The 18,699-nt window shown below is 31.6% G+C and overlaps 2 protein-coding genes across 20 annotated transcripts in view; both read left to right on the top strand.

Moving 5' to 3' along the window:
* LOC129313500 (uncharacterized) overlaps window positions 1-4,654 on the top strand; it is a 29,846-nt gene extending 25,192 nt beyond the window's left edge. For 14 of the 19 annotated variants that reach the window (XR_008593981.1, XR_008593982.1, XR_008593976.1 and 11 more), the window contains 4 exons: window positions 2,700-2,760; window positions 2,834-2,887; window positions 3,843-4,055; window positions 4,300-4,654. The gene's annotated coding sequence lies outside the window, so the exon portion shown is untranslated. The other 5 variants (XR_008593978.1, XM_054956687.1, XM_054956685.1 and 2 more) reach the window with 5 other exon arrangements.
* Window positions 4,655-14,377: 9,723 nt separating this feature from the next.
* On the top strand, window positions 14,378-18,088 carry LOC129314558 (60S ribosomal protein L18a-like protein). Its single transcript, XM_054958035.1, has 4 exons — window positions 14,378-14,716; window positions 16,338-16,413; window positions 17,547-17,661; window positions 17,755-18,088. Exons 1-4 carry the CDS (start codon window positions 14,488-14,490, stop codon window positions 17,821-17,823), a joined length of 489 nt encoding a protein of 162 aa, XP_054814010.1. The 5' UTR covers window positions 14,378-14,487; the 3' UTR covers window positions 17,824-18,088.
* Window positions 18,089-18,699: the final 611 nt, after the last annotated feature.

Here is an 18,699-nt window from a genome sequence, read left to right as displayed (position 1 = left end):
GGAAGGGATGAAGAAAGACACCCAACAATATGTTGCAAGGTGTGATATTTGTCAAAAGAATAAATACCAAGCTCTCACTCTTGCTGGACTCTTGCAACCATTGCCCATTTCACAAAGAATATAGGAAGATATTAGTATGGATTTTATCACCGGGCTACCAAAATCCAAGAGGTATGATACTATACTTATGGTGGTGGATAGGTTTACCAAGTATGCTCATTTCCTACCATTATCTCACCCTTTTTTTGCTAAAGTTGTTGCTGAAGTGTTTGTGAGTGAGATTGTGAAACTACATGGTTTTCCTAAAACCATAGTTTCTGATAGAGACAGGGTGTTCATAAGCTAATTTTGGCAAGAATTATTTAAGCAGGCCGGTACCCAACTTTGCCTCAGTTCAGCCTATCATCCTGAGTCAGATGGCCAAACAGAGGTGCTAAATAGAGGATTGGAGACTTATTTAAGGTATTTTGTGAATGAGAAGCCAAGTCAATGGATTCATTGGTTATCATGGGCAGAATATTGTTTACAATACTTCTCATCACAGTGCAGCGGGAATGACTCCTTTTAAAGCACTCTATGGTAGGGACCCTCCAACATTCCTCAAGCTCCACGAAGAATCCTCCGCAATAGAGGAAGTTAATGAGCAGATTCAGATGCGAAATCAGGTTGTTGCAACCTTAAAAGATAATCTCACAGTGGCACAGAACAAGATGAAGCAGCAAGCAAACAAGCACTGCCGAGACCTACAGTTGGAGCTTAATGATATGGTTTATGTTAAAATTAGACCCTATCGATTGAAAAGTTTAGCTTGCAGAGTCAATGAGAAATTGAGTCCTCGTTTCTATGGACCTTTCAAGGTTATTGGGAAGGTGGGACAAGTTGCATACCGGCTGGAACTTCCTCCAACAGCTAGAATCCACCCTGTTTTCCATGTTTCTCAGCTTAAAAAATCTGTGCAATCTGCTGTTGTTAATCCCACTATTCCACCAGTACTTTTTGATGAGTTCGAACTCCAAGTGCAACCTCAAGAAGTCTGCAAAGTCAGAACTCCTATGAATGGACAGCGAGAGATGCTTGTGAAGTGGAAGGATTTACCCGAATTTGAGAACTCTTGGGAATTGGTTGACACCATTATAATGCAATTTCCAGATTTTCCCCTTGAGGACAAGGTGAAGCTTTTAGGGGTGGGTAATGATAGAGCCGGAAAATATATCAAGACATATGAGAGGAAATTGAGGGGGAGACAAGGGACAGAGAGGAAAGACCCAGCAGTTTAAGGTTATTGTACTAAGGGTCCTGATAATAGGGAGAAGTCATGATGCTTGTAGAGTGGCTATAGACTCAGCATAGTAGCTAGAGTTATTTTTGGGTTGCTTTAATATTGTACTTTGTTTTGGGAAGGACTCATCAAGAATGTTTTAGAGAAGAGATACAAGTGAGGAGAGTCCTGGTCTCTCGAAAAACCAGCGAGGGGCTGTTTCAGCATTTGTTCTTGTAATCTTGGTACTGATTAGAGAATAGGGTTTTGGCCAGAATCAGTGAAAGTCATTTTGTAACATTGATTCAGTTATCCAGTCATTAATAGCAAAACCTCTGCATTTCCCTCATTTATTGCTTGTTTTATAGTTTTATGTTGTTGTGCATTTAAGTTTAGAGTTGGGTTCTATCAATAACCAAATAAGTTAGTTGAATGGAAGGGTCGTAACATTACCAATTTAGCTTTAGGAGCTTAAAAGATGAAATTTTACCCCCATCTAAGCTTTAGATGATGACTTGTGCCTCTCAGCTTCTTCAAAGTGGAAGAAATCCTGCAAAATCACAAGAAAAATGCTGGAATTCAGAATCTAGGGACAGTGTACGGACGACATGTGTGGCGGCGCATGTGGCGCGTGAAGACTACATGCAGGGGACTCTTTTTGTGTGTGATGGCATGTGCGGCGGTGGACGGAGGCGAATCTTTTGGGTCTGACTGCATTTCTCTTTCCAAGCACAATGGTAGTGTCCGTTTTGTGAACTGATGTCGTGAAATGGGGTTTCTGGCTCTGGCAGCGTGAAAACAGAGTATGCAGTGGCTTTCTGGCAAAATTTCTCCGATCTCCAACAGCAGGAACAGCTTAGGAGCGTTCAGAGTTGAGCTCTGTACCAAATTGATGCAACACACACACACTCATGCTGATTGGAACAGAATAGGAAAGGGAGATGCAGCAGAACAGAGAGTGAGAGATGAGAGGCGAGAACAGAGAGGGAGGGGGAATTGAAGGAAGAATAGAACAGTAGGAGAGCAAGAGATTGAACGAGAACGAATGGAGAGAGAACAACCAGATTTCTAGTATTCAGTCATCATCAAAAAGTGTCTAATACATGTGTTAACTTATGTAAAAGCATAAAGTAAGTTCAGATTTCCTTCTTTAGAAGGAAACTTTCAAAAATACTAAATAATGCAAAAATAATTTGGCAATTTATGTTTTTCTACAATAATATTTGCCATATTTTCTATCAAAATGTTAACATTATGTCCTTCAAATACGTTACTACATAGGGTGGAAGTTCAAAGCAGCTATACAAATCAATGCATTTACTGGCAAGAGCTTGAGCTTTCATTAAGCAGGCAATAAGAAATGTGGTCTAGATAGTAAAATACGGTATTTCATCTTCAATGAATTTGTGTATAATCTCAAATTCATTCTTTTTGGAACCAGATTTTTACATTTCCCCAAGGATACGTTGCTCTATCCAGCTCATGACTACAAAGGATTCACTGTAAGGACTAAGGAGACCCTTGTGCTTTTCCATTACTTAATTTTTGGCAAGTTACTCAAACTTCTGGTTTCAGGTAACCACTGTGGGGGGGCACTTGCAATACGATTCGTGCCTGACAAAGGATGAGGTAAATTTTTTATGAATTGTTCATGTTATAATGAGCTCGATCCACTAGTTGAAAGTGTTAGGGCAGAATTATGAAGTAATATTGTCTAAGGGACTTTAATGGGAGACTTATCCATGTGAATTATAATGCTTATTATAATACAGTATTCCAGTTTAACAGCAAACCTGTTCTGCCATGGTTAATGATGTTAATGGAAGGCAAAGTTCTTCAAAGTTATGATTCATCTGGACGAGGAGGTTGAACTTAATCTTCATTGTTTAGCGAATATATGGAAGAATTGAATAAGAGGACCCGTTTGGTGTGTAGAATGGAAAGTAATAAATCTGACAAAAAGAAAGAAAATGGAAGTAATAAAAAGAAGCATTGGGTTGGGTTGGTGTTCTACCCACCCAACACGTTCAAAAAGTGAAATGAAAGATGTGATTTTGATGATAGAAAATAAACTGTCATGCTCATCCTTTAAAACAGGAAGTAAAACTTATCAAAATAATAATAATGATGATGATTACAAAGACATGACATATTGCAAAACAAAGGAACGAGCTAGTATTCTTTCATCAATTGTCTACTGGAAGATGTTATCTGGTTAAATAGGATGATGAGTTGCGAGTGTTTATTTATATCCTTTTTTCTTCTGATGAAAAGAAAAGTTCTTAAGAAGGCATTAGAATAGATCTTGTATTGTTGATGAGAAAAGTATACGCTAGTGACAAACAGCCAAGGAGATAACATATTGAAAATTTAATTATATTTTACTTTTGGTTTACGAGGGATATACACTTGTAACATGAAGCCTAATCCAATCTAATATATGATTATACACTTGTACCAGATATAACACGATATTCTAGGATGTAATATGTCTAGTCATGCTGGCATTGGTGTCTCTTAGGTTTTGGTTAACTTCAGTTCAAGCAACGCCTTGATACTGATAGCGCCTATGCTTCTTTTGCAGGAAACTTTCAAGCATATAATGGCAAGTGCTATACAAATATTTCAAAATTTGGTTAGACTTATATCTGTGCATATAATCCTAAAAACATGGTTTTAATCAGCCATATCCAAAACTGATTGACTTGACTGTCCCTATAAATATGGTTTGTGGAATTCAGTCAAAAGCAACCTGAGCAATTGGAAGCTTCATTTCGCTCTCTCCTTGGGACGTAAGGTAAATCATAAAAAATAAATAAAATGACTGTTGTGGGGCTTGAAAATGTTTGATGCAGTCTGTAAAATTTAACTGCAAATAACTAATTTTAATGATTTTACTTCTTATTCTATCGACTGTGTTTTATGTTGAAATGGGCATTTCTATACTTTAGAGTAGTTGTGCTGATTGATTTTTCAATATTAGTTTAAATTCGTTGACGAATTTTGGTTTTTCTTTTTCTCTCCCATGGATAATAACACAGACGCAAGCGATAAAAAAAAAAAAAAGGGAGCACAGCTCGAAGGATTGGGGGTTGACGAAGAACACAGCAAGAATTTTGCTGATTTCCTCAAGTTGGTTTCTTTGTATACCCAATTTGATTTTGTTTTTGTTTTGGACTGTTTTTTGAAAACCAAAATCTGTGACGTATTTTTTATCTCTGAACGTCTTAGAAATTTCTTGGGTAATATTTTGATTTTTCATCTTTGAAAATCTTGCATCGTTTTTGTTTGTACTGGGTTGTAGTTGGATGTGAATTAAGTTATGTCTTTTACTCTTAACTCCTCTTGAAATGAGCGAGTTGACTTTACTTAATGCCGGATCCTAATACCCTCCAAGCAATCCTTGCCTTTCTTTTGGTTTACGTGAGCTTTGTTTTTGCTTTGTGTCAACGTTAGCTTCTTGGCACGGTTATATATACGTGTCGGTATAAACTTTGTTCTTTATTGAAGTTTGAAAGTGACGAGGCATATTTTACTTTTACTCTTTTTTTAATCTTTGGCAAGTTGCCAAGTTCTTTACTCCATTGTGAGCTTTTTAAATCCTTTATGTTTTCCCCTTTTTTTTTTTTGTATTTTCAAGATAACTTTTATATTTTCTATTTCTATCTATACATTTATAGTTAAATTTGCTTTCGATATTTTCTTCCTTCATTTCCATTTTAAAAATAAGAAAGTTTAGACATCACTACCACGGCTTTTGGCTGCTTTACTTAAGTCTTTTTATTTTTAATTATAAAATATAATAATGGTTTCAATTATCTTGTAAGAACACACTTCAACTCTGGTATTGCTATTAACAAATTTTGTCACAATATTGATTTCATGATCTTTCAATAGTTGGTTTTATTTAAGAGTCTGTCAAAAAATGAAGTTGTTTCATGATGGTATACTTCAATTGTACTTCCTTTTTTTTATTATTCTATTTATTTGCATGCTAATATTTCTTTTGTGGTAACATTAAATTTATGTCAAAATGTGTTCGAAATTTAATACTTTATTAAAAATATAAAGTGACAAAACACAATTTACTTTTACTTTCTTTTTTTTTTCAAAATTCTTTATTTCATTGTCAGTTTTTTTAATCTTATACATTCTGCCTTTTTTCTTTTATATTATCAACACAACTTTTATACTTTCCATCCCTATATGCATGTTTGTGGTTAAATTTGCTTTCCATATTTTCTTTCTCCATTTTCATTTTGAAAATAAGAAATTATATTGATTAAGCTTTGTAACTATGATGATCTCTGGTTGCTTCTGATTTAGTCTTTTTATGTTTATTTATTAAAATATAACATTGGTTTCGATGATTCTGTAAGAACACACTTCAATTCTTCTGTTGCTATTAAAAAATTTGTCACAATATTGATTTCATATTTTTTTTAATGGCAACAAGAGTTGAAGTTTGTTCTTATAAAATCATTGAAATCATTATTATATCTAATAAATAAAAATAAAAGGATCAAATTAGAAGCAGGAAAAAGTAGTGATAGTGACAAAGCTTTATCATTATAATCTCTTATTTTTAAAACGAAAATGAAGAAACAAAATATGAAAAATAAATTTAATCACAAACAAACAGAGAGGGATGGAAATCATAAAAGTTGTGTTGAAAGTATAAAGAAAAATAAGGCAAATGTATAGGGTTAAAAAAAAAAGCTAACAATGGAGTAAAGAATTTAAAAAAAATAAAAAGTAAACCATGCTTTGTCATTTTTTAAATTCAACAAAAGACTAAATTTCAAACTCATTTTTGACATAAATTTGGTGTTATCATATGAAGGAATATGAGCAAGCAAACAAATAGAATAGTAAAAGATGGAGGTGCAATTGAAAACTCTATAGACATGCCATCATGAAACAGTTTCATCTAATTTTTTTTATCGACTCTTGAATAAAATTAGCTATTGAAATATTAAGAAATTAGTATTGTGACAAATTTTTTTAATGGCAACAATAGAGTTGAAGTGTGTTCTTATATTTAATAAATAAAAATAAAAAGACTTAATCAGAAGCAGCCAGAAGTCATGGCAGTGACAAAGTTTCATCTCTAAAATTTCTTATTTTCTAGATGGAAATAGAGGAAGAAAATATGAAAATCAAAATTAACTACATATGTATAGATAGAGGTTGAAAGTATAAAAACCATGATGCAAAAACAGAGGAAAAGAGGGGAAATGTAAATGATTTAAAATGCTGACAATGGAGTAAAAAATTTGAAGGAAAAAAAAAAAAAGAATGGTTTATTTGCATGCCAATATTCTTTTTGTAGTTATGTCAAAACAAGTTTGAAATTTAGCCCTTTTTGATATTTTAAAGTGACAAAGCATGACTTACTTTTGCGTTAATTTTTTCTTTTCAAATTCTTTATTCGATTGTTACCTTTTCAATCCAATACATTTTCTCTTTTTCTGTATACTTTCAACACAATTTTTATACTTTTCATTTCTATTTGTATGTTCATTGTTAAATTTTCTTTCCATATTTTCTTCCTCTATTTTCATCTTGAAAATAATAAATTTTACAGATAAAGCTTTGTCACTACCACAACTTGTGACTCCTTCTTTTTAGGTCCTTTTATTTTTAATTATTAAATATAACAATGATTTCAATTATTTTGTAAGAACGCACTTCAACTTTGTTGCTACTATTAAAAACTTTTATGAAAAATACTGATTTCATAATCTTTCAATAGCTTGTTTTAATTCAAGAGTCAATCAAAAAAAATTTAGATGAAACTTTTTCATGATGGTATGTCGCTCTGAATTACATCTCCTTTTTTTTTTTTAAATATCGTGTGTTTATTTGCATGCTAATATTTCTTTTTGTGACAATACCAAAGTTGTGTAAAAATGGGTTTGAAATTTAGTCTTTTATTGAAATTTTAAAGTGACACAAGATGGTTTACTTTTACTATTTTTTTTTTCAAACTCTTTACTCCATTGTCAATTTTTTCAATCCTATACATTTCCTCATCTTTTCCTCTGTACTTTCAACATGTTTTTAATACTTTCCATCTCAACTTGGATGTTCATTATTGAATTTGCTTTCCATATTTTCTTCCTCCATCTCCATCTTGAAAATAAGAAATTATAGTGATGAAACTTTGTACCACGACGTCTGGTTACTTTTGATTAGGTCTTTTTATTTTTATTTGTTAAATATAACAATGGTTTCAATGCTGTTGTTGCTATTAAAATAGTTGTGTCACAATACTACTTTCATAATCTTTCAATAGCTAGTTTTATTCAAAAGTCAACCAAAAAAATTCCAGATGAAACCTTTTCACAAGAGTTCTCAATTGCATCTCCTTTTCTTATAGTTCTGTCTATTTACATGCTAATATTATTTTTTGTAGTAACACCAAATTTAATGCGCTTATAGTTATATTTTAAGCTTAAGGATGGGTATGGTAAAGACGGTGCCAAACCCCTTCTAAGTACTTATGAAGCTTATAAATTTATATTATTGTTTATTTTGATGAACCTAGTGAATTTATATTATTAGAGATTGTAGAATGATTACTGTTTTTTTTAAAATATTTTTTCAACTATAACTTATGGGATAGGCAAGTGGTTTCCAGTTGCAGAACAGTTATGCATTATCCTTATGTTTGGAGAAACATATATAATTTTGATTAATTTAATTTAAAAATGAGAAAATGATTAATTTAACTCATATTCTTCAGTGGGACTTCCTCTTTGAAAAATGTTGTACAGATGAATTCTAAACTTTTAGAATGCTAACTCTACCGTTGGCTGAGCAAGAAATGTTTAGGAAGATTCAATAATTTCCCATGGTTATGTTTAAACTTGCTGACCCTGATAATTAAGTTTTTTAAGGGTTAGTTAAAGATTTATTTTGACTTATTGGTACAGTTTACATTGATTTGTACGCCTAATATATAAAAAATCTCCCAAAAAAAAAAAATTCACTTGTGTTTTGGATAATGATGATTGTCAGTAAGTGTTGCCAGTTATAAAAATCCTAATGAAGAATCAAGATAGTTAACAAAAAATTTTGCTGTAAGTTGTCTTTTCAGTGAGGGCAAAACGCGGGATCTTTGTGAATTGCTATGTACCTTCCTTTCAGACCCGTGCAATGATCGAAAGTTTGTGAAAAAATCTGTTTTGAACATGAGGTGATTTTGTTGTGGATGATGAACATAGTCTTTCAGGTTTCACATGTAAAAAGTAAATATGCGAACTTATGCACGTAATTTTTCAAATTGCATAAGTTTAGCTGATAAGTTGTCAGATTAGGGAGGCTGAGGCAGTGGCCTCAGTAGGTTGTGCAGGCTACATATTTCTCATTAAGACTAACACAGGTGGCAGAAGTGCTAAATCTTCATATTACCTAATTGGATTGCAGACTGTTTTCGGAGTGTGTCAGCAATGATGTTGGGTTGATATGTGCTCCATTTAGCTGGTTTCAACAAAAGGTTTAAATTGATTTTGGCATGTCAAAAGTTGCATGATTCTCAGCCACACCTCTCCATGTACATGTTCATAATAGCAAGTTGAGTGCAAGTAATAATCATTCAAGTTTAGTTTTAAGTAATTTTTAATAGGATTTTCATCAGATCAATAGATTTAAAATGACATATAAAACACTTTTTGTTTAAATGACTCAACGATATGTAACAAGCTAAAAATTATTCAAGTGCCATATTTTCTCTAGAGCTCATTGTACATTCATTTGATAAGAATGAAGGACAGTGATTCTTTTTGTTTTATTTTATTAGCCATGTTTAGTATATCTTTAAAATTATTATTTTAACTCATTTTTGTGACAATACCAAAGTTATGTCAAATGTGGCAATATTCTAATCATTTTGGATTTTTTAAATCTAATTATAAATGTGAGAATGATCAGACAATTATAAATTTTTTAAATTCAATTATAAATATGGGAATGTTTTGACCGTTTTGAATTGCTTAATATGGATTTTAGTGTCTCTTATACATATGTGGGAATATTCTCACCATTTTGGATCCTTTAAATTAAATTCCAACTGTAAGAATGTTCTCTACTATTTTGAATCCTTTACATTTGATTATAAATGAGAATTTTTTGACCATTTTGAATCTTATAACTTTGATTACAAGTGTAAGAATATTCGAATCATTTTGGATCATTTAACTTGTGATACAAGTGTGTGCATGTTTTAACCATTTTGGATCTTTAAAATTTGATCCCAAATATAAAAATGTTTTAACCATTTTGGATCATTTAACTAAGATTTTGATGGCTCCTATAAAAATGTGAGAATTTTTTAACTATTTTTTATTCTTTAACCTCGATTACAAATGTATGAATGTTTTAATCATTTTGAATCCCTTAACTTTGATTAGAAAATGGTTAATTTTTTTTATTGTTTTGACTCCTTTATCATTGATTATGCATGTGAAAATATTTTGATCATTTTAGATCTTTTTACTTGAAATATAAATGTGAGAATATTTTGAATGATTTGAATCCTTTAACTTTGACTTCAAATGCAAGAATTTTATTTATCATTTTGGATCCTTTCACTTAAATTACAAATGTGAGAATGTTCTTTACTATCTTGGATCCTTTAATTTGAATTACAAACATGAGAATGTTTTGATCATTTTAGATTTTTTAACTTAGATTACAAAATGTGAGAATGTTATAATCGTTTTGGATCCTTTGAGTTGTGGTACAAATGTGAGAATGATTTGGCCATCTTGGATCTTTTAACTTGGCTTACTAATGTGAGAGTTCTCTGATTGTTTGTGATCTTTTAAATTTAATTATAAATATAAGAATGTTCTAACTATTTTGGTTCCTTTAACTAAGCTTTTAATGGCTCCTATAAAAATGTGAGAATTTTCTAACCATTTTGGATCCTTTAACTAAGATTTTGACGGATCCAATACAAATGTAGGAATTTTATAAACACAAGTGTGTGAATGTCTTGACCATTTTGGATATTTTAACTTTGATCACAAATTTAGGAATTTTTGATTGTTTTGAATCCCTTATATTCAATAAGAAAAAATGTGAAAATATTCTAATCAGTTTGATTCTTTTCACTTGAAATATAGACATAAGAATGCTTTGACCATTTTGGACCTTTTAATTTTGATTGCAAATGTAAGAATGTTTTGACCAATTTTGATCCTTGAACATTGATTACAAATGTGGGAATATTCTACTTTTTTGGATCCTTTAACTTGGATGACAATTGTGAAAATATTCTAATTGTTTTGGATCCCTTAATCATAATTACAAATGTCGGAATGTTCTGATAATTTTGGATCCTTTAACTTTGATTTTGATGGCTCCTTTAAAGATGTGGGAATGTTTCAACCTCTCTAGATAATTGGATCCTTTAAGTTAAAATACAAATGTGGGATTGATATATACTATTTTTAATCCTTTAATTTAGATTATAAATGTGAGAATGTTCTGACCATTTTGAATCTTTTAAATTTGATTACAAAGATTGGAATGTTCTAACCATTTGGATTTTTTAACTAAGATTTTGACGGCTCCTAAATGTAGGATTTTTCTATATGTTTTGAATCTTTTAAATTCATTTCCAAATGTGAGAATTTTTTAACCTCTTTGGATTGTTTAACTTAGATTTTGACAGTTCCTATATACATGTGGGAATGTTTGGACCATTTTAAATCCTTTAACATGGATTACAAATGTGAGAATCTTTTTTATTGCTTTGGATCTTTTAATTTTGATTGCAAATGTTGGAATGTTTCGATCTTTTAGGATCCTTTAACTTAAAGTTTGACAGCTTCTATATAAATGTAAGAAAATTCTAATCATTAAAGTTTGACAGCTTCTATATAAATGTAAGAAAATTCTAATCATTTTGGATTCTTTAACTAAGATTTTTATGGCTCCCATACAAATGAATGACTGTTTTAACTATTTGGGATTCTTTAAATTCAATTAAAATTGTGAGAATGTTCTAACTGTTTTAAATTCTTTAAATTCAATTACAAATGTAGAGATCTATTGATTGTTTTGAATTCTTTAACATAGATTTTTATGGCTCCTATATAGATGTAGGGATGTTCTCAACGTTTTGGATGCTTTAACTTGAATTTTTAATGTGAAAATATTCTTTACCGTTTGGATCCTTTAAAATGTGAAGGAACTCAAAAGGTGAATGGATCATTCCAAAATTCCAAAGGAAACTTGGAGAAAAACAAGTTGTTGAAGCTGAGTTGCGGGCCATCAAATCTAGTCTGGAGATCGGCAACAAATTAGGCATGACTAGAATCCACTGTCACTCTAATTCTATTGATGCTTTAACTTTGATTCTCAGAGGAGGGGGAGTAATCACCCACCCAAGTCGAAAATTGATGACTTAAAGAGACTTGCTCATTGCAAAATGGAATGCGGATCTTTATCATTCATTTGGGAATGCATTAGATTTGCTAATTTCATGGCTAAGGAAGCTCAAAGTATTCTCAGAGGAGGTTCCACCAGGTTGCTTGGAATTTTATTTTGATGAACTATACAATTCAAATGACCAAGTAAAGAAGTAGGATTTACTTTTGAACTTGGAAGCTTCCACAATTTTTGAGCATGGGAGTTCTAAAGCGTTGGGGCGTTGCTGATTGTTATAGGGAAGGGCACGAACTAGTATATCTCTTGAACCAAGCGACCTCGCAACAGAGAAGAAGGGCAAGAAGCGACGATGACGTGAAGTAGTAATGGATGAAGAACAAAAAGGGATGTGAAGAACTCACCGTGTTGTGCACATTCGCCGCTCTATCATCGGAAAGGTGTAGCTGCCGGTGGTTGTTGCGCCGTTGCCGCCTTCACTCTTTCTCGCGCAGATGCACTCTGACTGGAGCTCGCACAGATCCAATCTAGCTTGTGTTCAATAATGTGTTCGTGTTAGGGTTAGTATGGGAGTCGCACGACCCAAAACAGCATTCACGCACACATACTCACTCTCCCCCCATGGTCACCGAGGAGAGGCTGTCGAGGAAAACGCTCACCAAGGGGTCAGTGATAGATTCGAGAATAAGAGCCAAACTTAAAAAATCAAGCTTAAAAATCTTGTTTAAATAAAAATGTGAACTTTAAAAATTAATTTTTGTAAAGTAATTGGATTTAAAGACTTAGTTTTGATAAAACATATGAAAAAAGACTCAAGCTTGGGTAGCTTTTTAAGCTCTAATAAACTCAATTATTATATATATATATATACACATACATACATATATTTGATTTTTTTTACTTGACATACATATATTTGATTGATAATAACATAATTTGGTTAATATTTATTATAGGTGATGAAGAAGAAGTTATAGAGAAAATTAATATTGAATTTCCACCTCCATCTTCAACAAGTGAATTTACATATGAAAGATTTAATATTTTATTTTTAGATGATGATGGGGAGGATATATATTTACATTGATAAATATTTTAATTTTTATCTTAAATTTAAAATTTTAAATCTTTGTTAAATTTTATGTGAAACTTTAATTTGTTTCATATTAAATTTTAAAATATTCTATTTAAAGTAAAATTTTTATTTTTTTTTTTGAAATAGAGTTTAAGGGCCCAACCTTTAGCCTTTTAAATAAGGGTCGGGTCTTAAAATCAAGTTTAATTTTGGGTAATCAAGCTTTAGGATCTAAGCCTTTAAGGGCTAGGCCGGTCCTGATTTCCACCTCTAGTTAGAAAAGATTTTTAGCATCACTTGGTTTATCTACTTTTCACATCTCAAGAGTGCTTTTCTATTTTTGGAGTGTGAAAAGTTGCTTGGTATCATTTTATTAGATTAAATGTATTTTTAGAAAGGACTTTCTAATTAGGCTCAAATATGAAAAATTAGAAGCCGCATTTTATAGCTTTGAAAAAGTGAATTTAAAAAGTGAGGTATTATTTAATTATATCATTTCAAATATAATCTCTTATTTTTTATTTAAAAAATAATTAATTCATTAAAAATATAATTATCATTTCAAAATTAGTGATTAGATATCAAATTTTTAGCATTATAAATTACAAATTAAATAATTAATCATGTTATTTTTAGCATTAATATATAATAAAAATTTTAAGTCTTTATTATTTTTTTAAAATTATAAATTAAAAAAGTACAAATAACAAGAGATCAAATTTTTAGTATTATAAATCAAATTTTATGTTATTTAAAATTTTTATCACATTTTTTAAATATTTTAAATATATTACATTTATATAATAAAAATTACAAATCTTCATAAATCAACATTCTTTTTAATAATTGCATATTCAAAAATATATTTTATTACCATAATCAAAATAACTTTCAATATGCCAACTAATTTTTTTAAAAAAATGTATTCAAATATAAATTTTATTTCAACAATTAATTTTTAATAAATAAATTTTCACCAAATAAATTTTTTATAAATTGAAAATCAAACACACACTTCATGGGAAGAGAGAAATTTTGGGAGAGGGAGAGTACTTTGGTTAAGGATAATTTAAATCATTTTAGGTTTAAGCATATTGACATGGAAGGACTTGGCCTTACATAAATTGGGGAAAAAGAACGAGAATGAGTGTATATGTTTAAATGCGGAGGGGAGAAGCAGAGAGAATAAAAAAAAGTCCTCCGATTAAGATTTTATTTTAATTTCTTAATTTAATACAATATATTTTCAATCTTTTAATTTTGATATCGTTAATTTTTTAATAAAAATTACTTAAATTAAATTTTTAAATATTAATAAATATTATTTGAAATTAATAGAATTGTGATTAAAAAATATTTTTAAAAAATTAATGGATGAAATTAAATTGGGAGAATTGCACCCAACCTTCTTTTAAAGAAATTAATTACAAATAAAGATTAGTAACAAGTTTTATTTAAAAAAATTATATTTTTATTTTAATAATAATTCTGATTAATTCTCTAGAGTTGGATGTAATTTTTTAATTAAATTTTATATAAAATTAAAGAAATAAAAATATATTTTAGGGGAAAAAAAACTTACAAAGGATTTGACTAAAAAGGTTGCTTTCCGTGGAGGGAATCGCTTCATATTGACTTTGCTGAGTTGTTGCGCAGCTCCGTAGCCAGCCTTAAATCTGTTGTCGATTTCCCCATAAATTAAAGAATTTAATGATAAGCGAAAATTTTGCTGACCAATCGGAGTCAGACGAACAAGATGAGCAAAGAAGACAACGTTAAAGCCGTATCCGGCGACCACCATTCTCCTCCTCCGCCGCCGCCGCAGCAATATCCACCACCTCAGTACGGAACCTTCCAAGGCGTCTCCAACTACCCTCCGGAGCCTCAGCCCGCGATCGGCTTCCCTCAGCCGGTCCCACCTCCTGGCCTCGTCGACCCATCCGCTCCTCAGTATTATCCTCATGGCTACCAAGCGGTTTCACCGGGTATGTTTCTGGGCGTCCGTTCCCCTTTTGTTTTTGATTGATGTGCTGTCTTTGTGGGTTTGATTGGTGCTTGGTGATCACTTTTACTAACTTTTTTAATTCGAAATTTCTTTGATTTGATGCTCGAATGAATGATTTGAAATGGTTTTAGTTGTGTTCGATCCAGCTTGTTGTTACATAATGACTTCGATTCAGTTTTCTGGGCTTATTTGATTTGGTTAGTTTAATATGCAGGTTTCCAGGCTGTTTATATTTTCTCACTTCAATGAAAGTTGAATACTTGAAATTGATTCATCATTTCTGTAAGGGATAATCTAAATATATTGAAACTTGGTTTTGAAGGGTCAAATGGTCTTAAATACTGTTGCTTTAAAGTTTGCGGTGATCGATCTTCCATTAATGGTTTTGCTTCGCTATCATGATCTTCAACTCTTTTAACTGTTGCCGGAATGTAATCAATAAACAAACGAACGCTTCAAGTTTCAGGATGATTAGGCTGCTTGATTGTCTACTGGAACTTTATTTGCTTCGTTTTTAGAAATTTTCAACATTCTCTGAGTCTTGCATTTATTTCTTGTTGCCTCCGCGTTCATATTCTTAACACTAGGATTAAGCTGGTATGCAAATGGTGTATGCCTAGTCTTTTATTTTTACTTTCCTTTAACAGGAGGCTTCAACTTAAAATAAAAATGTGGGGTATCATGTTTATGTTTGAACGTTGGGTCTAATGCTTAGGAATGATCTCACATGAAGTAGAACTATGGATATCATGATGTTTGGATCAAATTCCCTTATGATTTTTTAGAATCATCCCATGGTATTGATATGCTAATAGTGTCTATGGATATCATGATGCCACTCTGAATGAAGCAATAACTACTTTCAGTGCTCCCACATTTATTGACTGATTTTATGCAACTCAGGACAATGATTTTAGTTGGCTTGGATACTAGTATAGATGATGAGTTTGTGGTAGCTGTTTTTTCGCATTTAGAGTTATGGAAAAAATGTAGTTAATTGTGCTTTATGTGTGAACAAAAATTTACCGAGGCAAACTCCATAGCTTGTATTGTCTGGCTTAAAGTTCATTTAAACTATTGGACTCTTGATGCTCAATGTATGTATACACTTGGTTCTCTGTTTTCCTATCTGTATTTTATGAAGCCTCCTTGCAATACATCCACCTGACTGTAATTTGTTGTTGATTAATTACTCCTTATACACTAAACGTATAGTCTAAAGGTCAATAGCTTTTTTAATCTCAATTGTCAAAAAGATGTATGAAAAATTGCAATATACATAGGATCAACTAAAGATAAAAGCAGTTTTATGTAATCTCAAGGACTCTTTATGATATGGGTGCATGACGTGTTCATCAATCAGTGTTTTATAATTTAGTATATACTTTTGCTAAACTACCCTGATGAATGAAACAGGCACTATATGTTGTTATTCATAATTGTGAATGGCCTTCAGGTCTCTTTGCTTGCAAATGGCTAGATGAATCTTAGTTACATAGAGAACAAATATTTATGGATGGACTTTTTTTTTATGTTTTTTTTGTTTTGGCAAATGATCTAATAGGCTGCTTGCTTTTGATAAATTTGTGTTATTATTCCAGGTTATGCAATTGCTGAGGGAATGCCTGTGAGAGAGCGTCGGCTTCCCTGTTGTGGTATTGGCTTTGGCTGGTTCTTGTAAGTAATAATTTTCATTTCACATCATTAACTTATAGGCGTATGAGGTTGGGCTATCTTTTTGTATTACTATATTATAATCATATATGAGTTTTGTTACCTATTTGTTTGGTTAGTTTTGAATGTTTGACCATCATAAATGTTAGCCTCAGATTCTGATAGAGCCTGATTACCTGCCCTCTGTCTATCTTTTATTACCTTGATATGTTCTTTTGCTTAAATTTCTTTTTGTCTTGTGAATTTAAATCTCAATTTATACTATTGATTATAAGGAAAATACTATGATTTTCTATCTATTTTTTGGGATCGTTTGCAATGAGGTTACAACATGCATCAAAACTATGATGCATTGTAATGTCATCCTTATGTTGTATTACAGTAGTGGCTAGTGGGGCTACGTTACTGAACTTAACAGTGAAATTAACTTGTGATAACTTATAGGTCATTGCCAGCAAAAGTTTCTCATTGATATGATCAAGCTTTTCACATTATGCTTGGTTTTAAAGGATTGGACTTCATAGTTCATTTTGATTCGGGAAGGGGGGAGATGGAAATGGCATTGAATTTGGTCATTTTATGAGACCCTTCCAGAACATCAACTAAAATCGGTCCTCTTTGAGGCAAGCTGCTATGAGTTTTCAGTAGTTTGTATCTATTGGTACCCACAGTTTTCTTTATTATTGCACCTATCCTCTCTTCCCTTCAAAGGAGAAGGAAAAAGAGGTTGGAGCCATTATTTTGACCAGGATCATGATATTGATTGATATGTTATTATCTTTAATATGACTGCATATCATAGTTTACTTTTTATTTAGATATTATACATGATTCATGATCTTGTACTGAATTAATTGGAGGTGTTTTTCGTTGGAGTGCCAAGTGAGTTGGAGGTGTTTGAATGTTTTCAAACTGAGTTACCTGATTGCGCAGGCAAGATAGGAATAGATGCTTTCCTGTTTCTGATGTAGTTTCATTAAAACATGCAGGAACTGTTAAAGTTTTTGTTTTGTTTTTCATTTTATCACGTTTGATTCTCTCCTCTCTCCCTTTCACTCTTTCTGGTTATACCATACTGACCAATTCTGGTAGTTTATATTGAGTTGTTGATTCCAAACGTTTCTTCTCTTGTGAAGGTTTATCATAGGTTTCTTCCTTGGTGCAATCCCTTGGTATGTTGGGGTAATAATTCTACTTTGTTCCAGAATAGACCACAGAGAGAAACCTGGATATATTGCTTGTACAATTGCTGTAAGTGATTCACTTTACCTTCCATTTTTGAATTCAAGCAAGTTTCAGTTTCATGTTCTGTTTGTATTCATTGTTGTGAGACTGATTTTGCAGGCTGTTCTTGCTACAATTGCAATTATTATTGGTGCAACCAAGGGAGCACATGACTGGGATGACTGGTAATTTGCCAGATGATCAAGAGTTACAGTCTTGTTGCTTGGGATAGTATCATGGCGGACTAATTACTGGAATCTGCACTTGGGCGTGTGTACTGTACTTAAAGCCATATTCCTTCTTCTTGATAATTTCCTCTATTTGCAATTTGTCCTGTTTGATTTGTCACAACTCACATGGTGGTATGTGGTTATTGTAATTATAATTTGAATTTTGAAGGGAGATTGTGTGCTTGTAATTAATAAGATATGAAGATGATTATGTTCTTTATTAATAGATTGTGTAAATATGTTTTATTTTTTCCCTATAATATTGTGAGAAAAAGTATGTCCAGGGTCACTAGTTGGGATGATGGGTTGGTGTAAAGTATGCCCAATGGTTGTTTTTCTAGTGAAATGGCTTAATACTCAGAACAATGAAGGGCCTCCATACATATTGGTCACTTTTATAATTCTAGAGGCGAAGAAAAGAAATATGAACGATCTGTCAGTACTTCTACAGAGATAAGACATTAAAATTAATGATAATTTTTAACTTTTTCATTCTGTTGCTTCAGTTTGTGACTTTTTTATTTTTCAAATCATCCTTCTTCCTCTATTGTAAAACGCATTGATTGTTATTGTAGAACTTCAGTAATTAAATATCTGAGCTAATTGCACAATTGGCTTAGCAGGTTGTGAGGCACATTGATATTTGATAGTATATCAGATGAGTGCAAGAATTTAGTACTGTCTTTTTGCTCTATTCAATAAAATTCAACAGTTTAATCAATTAAAATTTAAGTACCATTATTTTTAATTATTTTTCATTCTGTTGCTTCAGTTTGTGACTTTTTTATTTTTCAAATCATCCTTCTTCCTCTATTGTAAAACGCATTGATTGTTA

The sequence above is a fragment of the Prosopis cineraria genome, unplaced genomic scaffold (assembly GCF_029017545.1).
Source record: "Prosopis cineraria cultivar Desert tree isolate PC_DT_omini unplaced genomic scaffold, ASM2901754v1 PC6, whole genome shotgun sequence".
NCBI lineage: Eukaryota > Viridiplantae > Streptophyta > Magnoliopsida > Fabales > Fabaceae > Prosopis > Prosopis cineraria.
The sequence above is the reverse complement of the archived record's forward strand: the minus strand, read 5'-3'. Positions and strand labels throughout refer to the sequence as shown.

Bases quoted from the DNA above. Each gene is read 5' to 3' on its own strand.
- LOC129314558 (XM_054958035.1), top strand. From the start codon at position 14,488: ATGAGCAAAGAAGACAACGTTAAAGCCGTATCCGGCGACCACCATTCT. The intron at 14,717-16,337 runs GTATGTTTCTGG...TTATTATTCCAG, and splicing joins CTACCAAGCGGTTTCACCGG to GTTATGCAATTGCTGAGGGA. The intron at 17,662-17,754 runs GTAAGTGATTCA...CTGATTTTGCAG, and splicing joins ATATTGCTTGTACAATTGCT to GCTGTTCTTGCTACAATTGC.